This window comes from Merops nubicus, unplaced genomic scaffold, assembly GCF_000691845.1.
Source record: "Merops nubicus isolate BGI_N331 unplaced genomic scaffold, ASM69184v1 scaffold5434, whole genome shotgun sequence".
Classification (NCBI taxonomy): domain Eukaryota; kingdom Metazoa; phylum Chordata; class Aves; order Coraciiformes; family Meropidae; genus Merops; species Merops nubicus.
The window spans coordinates 1,373-16,704 of NW_008604752.1; the positions used below are offsets into that span (position 1 = coordinate 1,373).

The window sequence follows — 15,332 nt, forward strand, 5'->3', positions numbered from 1 at the left end:
GTGTACCTGCAATGTACTTTATAAGGCATCTTCTATAAATGTCTATTTCTACTATATATATATCTGGGTGTTCCTGTTCATATTTTTTTTTTCAATACATTAGTAATGTAATGAATAACACCTTTAAAAAAAAAAAACTACATCTCTTTATTTAGTTCATAAATGTTCAAGCAGTACAACAAGTAGCTTTGGGAGAGGTTTTAATGAGAATTACTTTAAAGCAGTTTTGAAGTTCAGTTATCACTACTTCCTCTCTGTCCCGAATGAGCAATGTTTTAAACCACTTCTTTCTTTTTTTTCAATAAAATAAACCTGATTATGCTGTGATAAGTAGCTTATTTTTTTTTTTCCCTGTTTCATTTCTGTTTCCAAGTCCCCCTGCACGGTACATACATTTGGCTTCTGAACCTGTAGATCTCAGTCTCTGAGAAATACATTTTCATGAAACTCCCATGGCTGTGGAGGCCAGTTCCATCATTTTATTCCAGGTGCCTCTGTACGTCTCTGCTGTAACTGGAGGAAACCAGACCCACTAACCAGCCTCTGCCAAGCTCACGGGCAGTGGCCCTCCCTCTGTAGCAACAGGCTGAACATACTCTTGCTGGAGCTGAAGCATTTGCAAACAAACATGGTAAAAAAAAGACCCCAAACACTAACCTGATCATTTAAAGCTGCACGTGTAGCAACCTACCTCAGCGCTTTGGCAGGGGCATAAACTGTGTTTGTAGGTGTAAGGAGGAAGTGCTTCAAGTTAGCTGGTGGCAGGATATTCAAAACTAGGGTTTTTTCTATAATTTACAGTGAAGGAGACATTACAGATCTATCTGGACAGGTAGCTTATGGTTATAAGAAGACCAGTGAATATTTAAAACCTAATGCACGTTGCATTCCACGCCCACCTCTGCCAATAACTGTGCCTTAAACATTTATTACAACATGATGATAAATAATATACACACCGTATCTTTTAAAATACCATAGAAACCATACCTCAAGAATAGGGAGCCAGCTTCCCTATACATTATCCTACAACATGTCCCTAGCCTGTCTGGGATTTTTCTTTTCATCTAAAATTTGTCAAACAGGATAACTACAGTAAGCAGCCTAACGCTATTACACAATTAATGCAGTATTGGCATTGGACTTGCATAAACCCTTGCACACCAGGGAACTGAAGTGCCAGGCAGACCATAAACATTTCCATCTCTGAGCCTGCCTTGGGCAGCTGGGCAGGGGTGGGAAGTGCTGGGCCTTTTCACCAAGTTCATCTCCCATCTACCATTTCCCAGGGATCGACGTGCCACACTCGTACCAGCGAACGTAGTTAATTTGGGTCTCCCCGCCTATCTTTCCAAATTTGACAGGTTCCTGACGAACTGCCCTGAAAAATCCTGGAACAGAGAACAGAGTATTATTTGTGTGAAGCCCTCAGGCAGCGCCTTACTTTGATTTCCCTGGGAAGCCTCTATATGATTCAAGTAATGGTGAGGGCTCCTTGTGAAGCTGAGATGCTTAAATAGTCCCTGCTGTGGGAGCCTTAACACTAATAACCTAAATAAAACTGGACAGCTGTGGAGATTTCACATTATTTCCCAAGTGAAAGATTGTACCTCCTGCTTTAAATCTGTTCTGTGTGACAATCCACGTGCTTCCCATTCAAACAAGTTAAATTAATTAAAATTAAAGGGAGTGATTAGTGCTGAATCCAACCCAACCATCAGAAACGTGTGTGTGGCTGTAGCATAAACACACACACAAAATGCTGTCCTGCAGCTGAGCAGCAGGTGGTGGTTCCCTCCCTGCTCTTCAGGTCAAATACATGTAGTTAATTCCACTTTGAACAGAACTCAACTTGCTGTAGCCAGGGTGGAGCTGAGCAGCGATGGACAACCCATCTGTGCTTTCCTCTGTTCAGCTCATTCACCAGAAACAAGCTACAGAAAATGTGGAGGCTTTTCTTGTTTGATTGATCATTTTGTTGTTTGTTTGGGCTGTAGTTGGTTTTCTTCAAAAAATTGAATGTGGTTCATGAATCCCATTAGATTAAATCCAGTCACAGAAAAGAAATTGGTTTTAAATGTCTTCTCAGCTGGAGTAGAGAGTTTTTTATGTAAAGGGTTTTTTTATTTATAAAAATATTTTTTAAAAACTGAATCTGGTACAACTGAGAGGTCTGTTGCCCCAGCAACACCAAATCCCTTACACAAACAAAATAACTTCACAGATGGGCAACACTGACTGGGAAAGGAAAAGCAAAACCCTCTTAAAAAAAAACCCACTACAACAACTCATCACATTAGCAAACAGCTTTCAGATCCTCACCTACTTTGTGTTTGGAAAAACTTGTGAAAGATTTAGGCACTTAACTTTAATCTCCCACACCTACCTGGAGGCCTTTCTGTATTTCTTAAAGTGTTTTATAAATGAAGGAAGGTTTGGTCAACACACTGATGTTGTATTGAAAACTGTTTGGGTGTTTTGCTCAGTGAAATGTTCCGTGACAGGCGTGTATCAATGCAGCCAGTGTTCTTATACCCCCCAAGGGAATGGAACACCTCACCCTGACACTGCTGCAAACAAGCAAGGCAGGAGCTGGGCTGACAGAAATACAATTTGCTTATGCTCAAGCCTCAGCCACGTGGGAAAAAAAATAGCCAGGCAGGTCCCAGCTGTGTTTGGGGCATCCAGTCCCCCGCCCACTTAGACCAGGCTCCAATTCTAGGCACCCAGTTCAAACTGGTGCACACAGAATCACTGCAGCATGCATGATATTTTCCAGTAATAACTTTTCAGTTTCTCATTAGCACTAAACAAAGCTGTTTAATGCCTGAATAGTGATTTACTGCACTTTAAACTAGCCTTGCTAGTTGGAGCATAACCCCTCATGCCTCTCTGCAAACTCAGGTTTGTGGTTGGGTTTAAATATGTAGTACCAACTGTGAATAATCTGTTAGAATGTTTTAAACATGAGAGAGACTGTTAATTACCTAACAGATCCCAAGTCATAACCTTCTTTTTGTTGTTCCTCAGTTTCAAAACCCTCTTGATTCTCTTCTGCCTGCAAGGCCAGTAGCCCCTTCCCATAGCCCACCCCAGCAATGCATGCTGAGTCCCCAGCAGGAGAAAGAAACACTCAAAGGAACTGCCAAAAAGAGAGGTGTAAGGAATTACCATCTTTAACTGGTAGATCTTCTTGCTGTCCTGTCCTTCCATCTAAGAATGAGTCTACAAATTGGCAGTGATCTTCTCCATGGCCCCTTTGGTCTCCTATGTTATAAAATTTTCCTGAAAGCAAAGAAGCAGCAAAGTTGAGAATCCCTATCCAGTTTAGTGAGGGCTCTTGCCAAAAATCACCAGAGGCAATGGGCTGTGCTCTTCACCGTGGGGATGCCAAGGTGAATTCTTCTCCTCTCAGAACCTGTAGCTGTAATTTGAACGTTGGGTTCATACTCCAAGTACAGCACCAATGGCTGTGGACAAAAGTTCCCCTTTCCAGCCCAAGAGCTATGCCTGAACGTATTCTTAGTTCTCCTTACACAGTAAGTGAAATTTTGTTGTTATCAAAAACTCCTTTCACAGCAATTTTTCTTATTATGTTCATCCTTTGGTTGTGAGGTTGAAAGGAAACGTGACTGTGTTTAGAAACAGATTTAATGCTCAGGTATCAGCTAAGCAGAAAGTCCAGTTGCTCCTTAGGTGTGGAGTGTTCTGTAGCCTTGAAGCTGTGCCAGTCTGGCTATCTATGAGACAGTAAATTCCCTTAGAACACTGCTCCTTAAAAAAACAATTCATAAAAAAGCCACCTACCAATAAACTCACATTTTTTATGATCTGATCAATAGTTTGCCAAAAATTCTCACCTCCAGCTGACGGTCTCTGTGCATGCAGTTCTTTTCTAGCTTTAGAAAATTATTTATGACTCTCTAGTTTTGGCTGCAGGCATTCTTTTTCCATAGGAGAACTGGTCAGAGGGAGTTCTCAGCAATTTTTTGGTCTGAAATTAAGAACATTCAGGCTGCCCAAAATGGCTTTTTTTTTTTTTTTTCCATGGCTGTTGAAGGTCACACTTAGAATTTATTTTTCTCCTCTCCTCAATAAATACATTTTTTTTGGTGGCCTGCTTTTCTGGAATGCCTACAGTGACTGCTCTGGAGGACTGTTAAATGAGGTCAGCAGTAGATGCTGGTTTATAGAACAGTCCTGGCATTTCTTCATGAGAGACAGAATAAACCAGATATTTTTATGGCTAACACAAGACCAGTAACTTCCAGATACACACATACTCTTCTGGGCCACAGCATAACCAGTGCAGCACTCAGACTATTGCTATACATAAATTAGCAGCATTCCCAGTGACTATTAAATTCTTACTACCCAATTCTTTTCCATAATAAAGGAACACACTTAAAAACATTTAGCTAACAAATGACTAGATTAGTCTCTCTCTTTTGGGGATAGGAATTCTAGTATAAAGTAAATGAATTTTTTTTTTCAGTGTTCCCTTATGGATGGTCTTAAGAAAATGAGATGCCATCTTTTTTTCATACACTGTGAATTCTGCAACACAAGAAGTACAAATTAATGCTAAAAACCAGCACACAAAGGTACAGTTGTTGGCTGTCTTACACAACAGCATTTGTACAATGCACCTGAATTTCCAGATCATTCTACTACTTAAACAGCAAAACTTCAGAAGGTATTTTCAGTGTGAGGTGAAGCTCAGACCTCAGCACAGCCCTTCACTGCTGGCCTCGGGGCCATGACAGTCTCTCCTAGGAGCAGCTTTCCTTCTACATAAATATTTCTGTTCTTTCAGGTGTTGTGACAACTGGTCCACACTGGTTGTAACTACTCAAGTGCAAGGAGCAGGCTCAGCAAGCCTCATGAATACACTGTGGCTACCATCATCCTTCTCCAGCCAAGTTAAATCCCCACTCTTCCAGCAAGAACAAAAACCATCTAATGAAAACAGGAAAAGGGGCTCCTGATAGCTTAAACTTCCAAGATAGAAGCAGCTTTCACTGCAGTGTTAATTCACTTTGATTTAGGGCTGTAGTCCTGCTAGATGAGCACAGCTATTTCCTCTCTGCCTGCTTTTGTGATCCACTGTGCCTCATTGCCAGTGTTTGCCATTTGACCACAGCTGGTTAGTCCAGCAACAGCTGGATGAACGATACCTCTGTTCAAAACAGCCTCTTTTATTCAAATTATTGCCAGATACTATTTCTGTATGAGGTATTGTACTTGATGTTAATGGCAGGGCTTTCCTTCCTTGGCTGCTCATGGGGGAATGGTGCTGGGTGTGAGGCTGGGCAGCTTAAAACTTTATTGGCATGGGCTGCTCTACACTGCCCTGCTCTTTTCTTTCCATGTCCCTACCTACAGAGACCAGAGCCCTGCTCCTTTGAGGTGCTGAGCTCTGAGATGGGGCAGCTTTGTGTCATGCAGGTTGATTCTTTCAGCCACAGTTTCTCCTAGTTAGTTCTATACCATGTGGTGAATTTCACTGCTTAACTTGGACTCAAAAGGTGTTTCCAATACACTGTTGTATTACACTTGTGCTCTGGATGCTGTACCAGCACACTGGGGTAGAGTTGTCCATGCAACTCTGATAAAAGAGCTCAAACAGAAGAATGCCAGGAGCTTGGGATGGATTATAAGAAGTTAACATATTTCTAAATATAGCTTGTGCAGTCTACGTAAGACACAAAGTTCTGCTTCACTATCAACTAACTGGAAAACACTTTTTACAGGCTGTTTCCCCACCCTGTGCCACTTGATTCAGGTCTTGGGCACTTTACACTCTAGCTGACTTTAAGCCAGTGAACAAAACTTGAGAAGACAAGGCCAGGAGGCTGCTGTTAGTAATAAAATAATGTATGAAAAAGAAGAGGGTGGGGGGGAGGAAGGGATTATAAGGGATTGTGAAAACAAACCAAAAAATGTCAATGCAGGTGAATGAAACCTGTTGACTAGAGTTGAAGTTGTATTTATGAGCCTCACAGTAGTGAAGTAACCAGGTGTTTACCAAGTGGGATGGGAATGACTGAGGCTAATCATGGTCTAAAATGAGATCCTCTAATTAAGAACTACTCCAGGCTTGTCTTTAAAAACAAATTTGGCACCTTTACAATATATGCTATTCACTGGCAGAGAGACATGATTTTAATCAGTTTTCAGTATAACCCCCAGCATACCAGCAGGTACTTAAAATCAGGTGATCAGCAGCCAGGGAGGTAACTCATGAGTCTGAAAATTCAATGTCAAACACATCAATGTTTACTGAGCACAAGCAGATTACTGTTTATGGCTAATGAGTGTATAGACTAGATTAAACATACCTGATCACACTTCAGCAATGCTCATTGTGCTAAAACACCTTAATTTTGGAACCATGAATATCTTTAAGGAGTGCATAATGTGGATAAGGCATTGTGACAACGTGATGTGAACATCTCTTACCTGTAAGTGAATCACTGAGGTATATCTTGTATCTCAAAGAGTTACAAAGCTGCACGCCTACAAACTTCTTGTACCAAGTCCTCTTTACATATTGTTTCCCTTTGCATTCTGAATAGGTGTCTGAGTTGAAGGGGATTTCAGTCCAGATAGCATCCTTTCCCACTGCAGGAGAGGAAGGGAGAGGCCAACAGATGATGCTGCATACAAAATGATGTGCCACAAATATATTCAAATAGACTTAGAAGCCTTGGTGGAGCAGAATGCACCATGGCAGCAGCATTTTGAACAGGAAAGGTGTTTCAGGCTGCATACAGAATGATGTGCCACAAATATATTCAAATCAATAGAGTTAGAAGCCTTGGTGGAGCAGAATGCACCATGGCAGCAGCATTTTGAACAGGAAAGGTGTTTCAGGGAGGCACCAAAGGGTGCAGTGACACTCAATGCGGTGAGCTTCTGCTCTGTGTGTGGTGCCAGTTTGGAATAAGCTCATTCTAGGACCTTGTTAGGGGGACCATGTCTGTGTGTGGGCAGAGCTCCTACTTACAAAGTGTTTGATACAGTCACTATTTTCACTGGGTTCAAGCCATGGGAGTCAATTTGCAGCAAACCATCCGTGATTTAACAGATTACACAGAAAAGTGTCATGAATTGTGTGGAGAGAAATCATGTCTCAGCATTTGTCACTTACAAATGGCTAAATTTTTTGGACAATCTGAGCTATTCTTCAAAAGCTCAGTCCATCTCTGACCCAAGACAGCAAGTGGCCTAAAGCAGAGCTGAATCAAGCCTACAGATGGGTTGTTTTTTTTTCCTAAACCACAATGGCAGATAAATATCCTCTGAGTTGTACTCTGTTAGCTCCCTTAAAAAGTGTGGAGTAGCTTATTTGTTTTACAAATCTTCCTTTTGCATAATGACAAGGCTGAGAAAATATGAAGCTGTCCCTGGCTCATTTGTGTACCTTGGTTTGAAGCCATCCCAGCTGCCACAGGAGCACCACATCGTGTTGATTGTGTTCTGCTCAGATAAACAAGCAGCCTGGCATGGATTCCTTACTAGGGGTATGGGTGGAAGGAGTGAAATCATGTGTGAATGCTGCTTGATTCCATAACTCATTTAATTGGTGCAGTGCAGCCACCCCCTACTTGTAAAATTATGCAATCTCATTTCTGAAAAAATCCTGATTAAAAGACTTTATACATAAAAGACTTACTTGAAATTGGCTCGCTCACTCTTGGGTCCGCTGGGGGAAGAAAATGAACACTCAGTCAGACACTGCAATATTTCAGTGGAAAAGCATTGGTAAGTGATTTTCTACAGCTGACAGAAGCTGCAATTTGTGAAGCAGAGTTTTGGAAGTTCAGTTTTGTATTAAATTAGATGAAAAGAAATACGTTTCTTGCGTGAAACTACAGCATCAATGAGCTTTTAAAAGTTTGACTTATGGGACAATACCAGTCACAGTTCTAGTCAAAACAAGTTTAAACGTGTAACCTGCAAAACCCAATTCTACAGCATCATCTTCTTTAAAATTGCAATTTCAAAACTTAAATAGAAAGGACCCCTGTGTAATGCTTGCCACACAAAACGTGGTGATGAAAGCCCAAAAGTGAGAAATGGATGTGTGCAACTTAGAAAAAATAAACCCAACTGCTTAATTTGTCCAAGCTAAATAGAAGTCAGAACATAAGCCTTGTCATTCATGAAAACTGCACTTGGCATACATTTTTTTTCAGCTCTAACAATCTAGGATTACAAAGAGTGTATTCACAGTTTTTAAATACGTGTGACACAGTCTGAACTCCTCCCTGACTAATCCCTTGCTCAGCCAAAACTCTCATCTGTCAGTGACAGCTCTAGAGGAGAATTATGACATTATTACACCAGGGTCAAAATGCAGCTTGAGCCTTTTAAAAAAGCTAAATCCATTTTGTGTATTATATGGTCTTTAAGTACCCCCAGGCAATAAATGCTTCTACACAAAAGGTGGTATCTTGCTGGTATAAAGTCAAGTCAGCTGGAGTTAGCCCCATGAGGAACTGGAATAGGGAAAGCAAAGGAAAGCAATGCTCTGATTCTCACCTCTGAATCAGATAGGACTCGACTTGGGAACCAACCAATGGTCAAAATAAGCTTGTATACACCTCTTTAAGAGTTTCACAGGAGAGTAAACAGGATGGAAGAGGACATACTAGGAGATCAGCTTGTCCCAACTGCTATTTCTCAATCTGTACTTCAGCCAAAAGACGTGGCTATTACCCAGCAGCCTTCTGAACAGGTAGCAAAAATGCCTATGAACACACTAGCCCGCTGTAAATGATGGTCAAACCTTTGGAAGTCCTTACCTGACTCAGTACTGAATGCCACGACATTGCTACTTGGACCTTCACCAAGAGGGTTTCGAGGTTTCACGTGGAATTCATAACTGGGGAATAAAATAGAAGAGATAAAAATTTTGCAAACAAAAGATTCTTCCAGAGACTGGAGCAGACAAACTGCCAACACACACCTTGCTACTCACCTCCTGGGGAAGAGCAAAAAGGCCTCATTTCTTGCTCTGAAAACACCTAGACATCTTTTGGCCTAACTGTAGAAGGCCTCTCTGAACACTAATTTACCAGGCATTTTGATAATCCTTTGCATGCATACTATTAATGTTTGATTTAATGCACCACTGGTTTTAAGTCTGTCTCCTCTCACACACGTTTCAGTTCTGGCAAAGGGAGCAGCTCAGGTGAGGTCAGAAGCAATCTGATAAGCAGAGACTTGAGTAAAACACCTTGCTGTTTATTTGTACAATTTTTTAAACCTACAATTCAACGCCTCTTAGGCCCACCAACAGTGAGACAGAGCCAGTGGTGAAACACAGGGCATGTCTTCTAGGTCAGGAGCTCAGCCAAGGCAAAGATCCAACTGCTCCAATACATGTTAATAGTCAAAGTATGAAGCAATGAAAAGATATTGTGCAGCATCTCTTTATCTTCTCATAGTAATGTCACATAACATCAGTCTGTACTATTTCATGATCTCTTTCCATCACAGCTGTTCTGGGAGTCAAACACAGTGCTGTGAAAATGGAAGAAGATGGATGAAAAAAATCCAAGCCAGGCTCTCCTCTGCTGAAGCCTCTCCCACCCCTCATTACCTGATTAACAGTGATGGATGGGCAAGACTGGATGGTTACTAACTCAGCAGCTCAGATCAACTTACACTTCAAATGAGAAGCTTTAGGTACATGGCTGTTGAAAGACAGTTGCAGACCTAAAACTGTTACACAGAAGACACCAGAAAGATGAGATAGGAAAGAGAGTTACAAGGGGGGACACGGGACACAGCTAGGAGGCAGAGCCAGGAGCAGACTTTATTCCCTTCCTCCCAGCACATGCTATCCCAGCAAGTCACTTCTCAGCTCTCCTGGCTCCAGGCTGGCAGTACCTGGGAGTTTCTTGCTGCTCAGCAATGGCTCAGTGCCTCCCTGTAGGACCTGCACACCCTCCATGCCAAAGCACCCTGCTGAGCAGCACCCAGTGTGCACCCAGCCAGCAGCACCCTCTTCATGCCCTCCCCATGAGCTGGAAGCAATAACCTGTCCCACACATGCCACCTACACCTTCTCATATGCTTTGACTTGGTGACTTTCTCAACACTGTCTTTTCATCACTGAGAGATCCACTTGGTAGCTCATGGCTGTAACAGCATTGTAATACATCACTGAAATTGTTTCCAAACAGCAATTTTCTGAAGAAAAGTCCCATTCTACCCTCTGCATGATCAGAAATTTGTAAACTCCATTGGCAATTCCCTACAAGAGACAAAATAATTCAGTCCAAACTTTGGATTACCTCTCTTTTCTTCTTGGCTCCTGCAAAACCTGAACAGCTCACTAATTAACCTCACTGGACTAATCATGCAGTACCAAGCAACTGTTTTCCACCCATAGTACTTCTAAGACAACACTGAGCTTTGAAATTGCTTACATAAGCAATTGCCTTTATTTCTAGGGTTTTCTTTTCCTTTTTAAGGGAAATACTTAAAAAGATTCGTATGCTGAGCAGATACATTATGGATAATTTGTGGATATTTTTAAATGAAGCATAGACTTGGTCTGAGCTTTAAAAAAATCTGTTTGGAATAATCTTAACATTTATTCAATCATGCTGTGAGACCATTTTGAGCAACTCTACTTCAGGAAGGAGACATTAAACAAATAATATACTAAATAATCAGTCCTAGAAATAGAATCTTCTTCATGGCCAACTTCAAATTGCTTAAACAAATACAAGCTTTTAAAAATTGGACCTGAGCAGTTATCATTTACATTTGGTACGTGGCACAGTAACTTTTTTGGTCAAGAAGTATTCTCAGCTGATAGGAAAGGTCATTCTCCAAAGAACTGTAGCAGAGCAGCTGGTGATTTCCTCTGAAGAATCACTGAAGCATGAATGAATATTTTCTAACATGCTGGGGTTTTTAGAGTAATAACCAGAAGATATGTTTTATACAATGTACAAATTAATGCATGCCTAGGGATAGAAGACTCCAAAGACCTTTTCCTGCTTTCTTCACAGCAGGAGCACTTTATCTAGAGCTATTATCCTAATTTTGATCATTGATAGCTCGGCATGGCACATTCGATTGTTTTACTGGGAGTTTGATTTGACCTTATGGATGATAATAATCTATTCTGACCCTGTGTATGAAACCAGAAGGGAAGTATGAAGAGTGTTTCCTGGGATTCCTGACCTTGAGATCAAGATCTACAGTCAGCATATCTGGATCTCACCTGAATATGAAAGGGTTTCATATTTTGCAAGCTGGATTGACATGCCTCTGTCAGGTAGAAAAGCACAAGCTGGACAAGACTGTGGAGGCTTTTGGAACAAAGTCAAGAGTTTTGCTAATTTTTGTACAAGTAAATTGTCCTCCTGAGCTGATATTCCCTACTTTGAGTTGCATCAGGCAACATTCTTCATAGCAAACACTCTTGTTTTCAAAAATCCTAAGTCAATGAACTTGGAGCCATCAGTTTTCTAACTCCATAAAAAGAATAAAGCAAGAAGACAAAATATTTTCCAAGCAGTGTTTTTCAAATTGTGGTCAAGGGATCACTAGGATCTCTGCAAAATATCAAACCACAGTTGAGAAAACTATGACAGGACTGAAATAGAGAACTAAAATTTACACATAGGGATTTCAGGTCATGCAAACATATAAACAAAATTGAAAAAAAGAAAGTAATAAAAAAATGTCCATAGTTTAGCTTAGGCAATTAAGGGAGCCTTCTGTTAATAATGTTAAAAAGAAACTTTTGAAAATTAAAGTATATGAAATTCTATATTTTTGTGGTAGATGTTTTTACAGGTGCCCAAGCATCACAGGCTCCTTTCCTCTGCCAGGTTCAATCCTGAAACAATAGCAATGGCTGCAGCAGTACAAGAAAAACAACAAACCACTTTTGGAGATGAAGAGAAGTAACTAGTTGACTGAAAACTGAAAGAAAGAGAAAGAGAAAGTTAGGCTGAGCTCACGATTCGATGGTTTATGGATCTAAGTGTAATTTTAAAGTCATGGTGTAGCTTTTCAAAGAAAACCATTTAAAGTCTCTGGTTTTGCACATCAGGTGAAGGATCTGAAAAATTCAAATCAAATGGTAAAAAAAAAAGAACACCTGCTGCCACTCTATGCACTTCTATGCAAACCACAAGGGAGGGGAAAAAACGCTTAGAAGTTGAGGAAAGTATGTAAGGCAAAGTTAATAAGGGGAAATAGGGGACCTATGTAATAATTATCCCATGTCTAGCAAGACTTATTAATGAGAAATTGGAGTCTATATTCCAACTTTGTATCTGTGCACCTATGATGCCAAAACTCTGCTACCCAATATATGCAGCAGTCTAACATGTGCCACACCTCTAAGACTGCTAGCCTACAAACTTCAGAGACTAGGCCTTCCAAATCCTCCCAAAATGCATAAGACAATAAAAGCCCTTGTGCAGATTAAGTGGACTTGACTTACAGTAATTACTGTGCAGAGCATATTTTTCCACCATAGGAAATTGCTATTCCACATGGAACTTTGGCAGATGCAGCTGCTCCTGCATTCTTCAAATCATGCAAAAAGAGAAGACTGAAGATTGCAGAGCTGAAAATAGGTGAAGATGGATTTTCACCACAATAGGAGGACTGGAGCAGCTGAGTACAGTCCTGGGGCTCCAGGTCAATTGTTGGGGAGATACTGGTGGTGAGCTGACAATTGTGTAGGACTGTCTCAATGTCTAGAGCTTCTCTGTCTCTGCAGAGTGTGCTTGGATAGCAGCATGGTCATAAAACCAGGTTTAAGAGGAGGGAATGAAAAAGGAAAGAAGGAAAAAACCAAACCACTGGGCTTCTTTGAGGAATCTTTTCCCTAATCAATTAGGAAGAAGGGCTGAGAGAAATGGGAAATGCTTACCCCAGCATTAACAGCAATTTAGTATATAAATCTGTTACTTTGGTAATAAAGAGTTCAAAAGAATTGTTTTCCTTGTATGTGATTAGCACAATTTCCATGCTAACTGCAATACAAAACAATACTAGATAATGGTAATAACAGCAGGAGAATGTAGGTGTGACTTATTGTGCACAAGAAGCTTATTCAGCAGAGTGTTGAAGACTTACTTGGTGAGGCCTTTGAGTAAATTATAGTAATATTCTCTTTTTTTGCTTCATACCTTTTGTAGGATATATGAAAACACTTTTGAAGGAAATCATCAACACACATTATAAAACCAACTTGGTACATGCATATACCCTACACTTTTCATAATTACTTTACAATCCTGGTTGGTTTTGATTTTGGTTGTTGGGGTACACTGTATTTTTTTTATTTTTTAACATTTTCTGTTATTTATATTTTCCAAGAGGCCTCGTGGCTGGAAATATACTTTGCCTTGGGACACAAGCTGACTCAAAAGTCCAAAAGAGACCACTCAAAATGCTTTTAAAAAGAAGAAAAGTATATTTGAAATCACCAAACTGCTTAACCGAGGTAAAGATCAGTACCAAAAAGGGAACTTTCACAAAGCTGTGGAATGCAAGCATCACAGGCTTTCTCTTTCTTATTAATACTATTAGTACTTTCCTATTAAAAATCTACCCCAGCAGGCTGCTGGGACACAGCCTCTAATGGCTACCTGAACTTCTCAAGAGCTGTTTGGCACATCTCTGGCTGTAGTCTTAATATTTTTCTTTACTACCTTCCAATTACTGCCAACACAAACACGCATGAGAACTGTTTTCAACAATACTAAGATTCTTTTCTGAAGGCTTGTATAGAAATTAGTGCTCCAAAGTTTCCTGGACACTAGTGGTATGTGCTATGAACTTAATTGCCCTTAAACAAGCCACTAGAATGAATAAGGAAATATACACCTAATAAAAGAAAAAAAAAAAGTATTTCAAGATAGAGCAGGGACAAAGAATAAAGAACAACATATTTTGGCAGAGAAGCCTGGAGAAATACCAGAAAAAGTCAAAATGATACTATATCAGATGGCTGGAAGACTTTAAAATAAATAAATCAATTCTAAGGAGTTAGAAAACTCCAAAAGTAGTAAAAAAAAATGAAAACCACTAAAATTCCTTTGGAATAGAAAATAGAACTGGAATAAAAAAAAAAAATAACAACATCTGCATTTAATATTCTAGGTGAGGAAAAGTTCATGAAAAAAATGCAGGTCAGTGAAACCAGTTCTGAGAGAGGAGATGATGCATCCAAACACCAGCATCACTACACAGGAGACAGAAGGAAGAAACCAAAAACCACAGTCAGCCCATTTCTCTCTCATACCTCTGAAGGTTTTACGAACAAGCACCTCAAGGAGGGAAACCCTGAAAATTGTGGATGGCTCACACACAGGAGATGTTGCTTGATTATTATCATAGGAGAAATTATTGCAATAATTTCTTTTTAAGGAAAGTTTTTAGTGTAAAACTAAGAACAGATAAAGACCACAGGGTCCTGGGTGCTCCAATGAAACTAGGAGCTCCAGTGTGAGCAGCCTTGTAAGGAAGCTCAAAAACAAGGGACCTGCATGGCAAATTATATTGGAATATTCCAACCAAATTACTGCTTGGAAACTAGACTGAAATTGTTTTGACCAAAAATGATCCATTTTGTAGTTTGCCTTTGACTGTTTTCCAAGTGGAAGAAATGGTACATTTCTTAAAACAAAACAAAAAAACCCACCACCAAACTGTGACAGTTTTCTCAGGCTGAATAGAATCAGCTACTTCATTCATTTCACAAGTGGAGGACTAATTGAAGGATAAAGATGGAAAAAAATGCAGAGTCTGGTGTGTAAGTGTGATACTGAAAAGAATGCTGGGTGAAACGTGATGTGAATCTACTCTAGAATTTTGGGAATAATGTAAAGGATAACTAGAGGACAAAATTGTAATCAGTTGCTGTGTATATGTGATTGTTACATCACAGAAGCACATATAATAGACACGTTTGTGCAGAAGACCTTCAAAAAACTAGAGAAGGATAACTGGAGGACAAAGTTGTAATCAGTTTCTGTGTATTGTTACATCACAGAAGCACATATAATAGACACGTTTGTGCAGAAGACCTTCAAAAAACTAGAGAAAGTTCTGTTCAGGCAGCAGTTACATCCAATTAACTGTCTGTATAAGGAGGAGATAGATATAATTATCTAGCTCACATAGCACAACCACACTCCATGCTTTGAGAGATTTCAGGTAAAAATTACAATCAAAAGCAAAATCTCTGTTGAAATTAAATAGAATTCTAGCTTGGACCCAGATAGCAGTGCCCAAAACAGCAGCAGTTTAAAGAACTCTGACCAACCAAAGAATGGATAGCA

The 15,332-nt window shown here is 40.1% G+C and overlaps 1 protein-coding gene across 1 annotated transcript in view; it reads right to left on the reverse strand.

Moving 5' to 3' along the window:
- Positions 1-925: 925 nt before the first annotated feature.
- LOC103771790 (target of Nesh-SH3-like) overlaps positions 926-15,332 on the reverse strand; it is a gene marked incomplete at its 5' end in the record, with an annotated part of 43,510 nt that continues 29,103 nt past the window's right edge. Inside the window, 5 exons of the mRNA XM_008939101.1 lie at positions 926-1,391; positions 3,172-3,285; positions 6,463-6,624; positions 7,679-7,708; positions 8,811-8,890. Coding sequence (XP_008937349.1) covers positions 1,276-1,391; positions 3,172-3,285; positions 6,463-6,624; positions 7,679-7,708; positions 8,811-8,890 — 502 coding nt within the window. The remainder of the gene's footprint in view (positions 1,392-3,171; positions 3,286-6,462; positions 6,625-7,678; positions 7,709-8,810; positions 8,891-15,332) is intronic.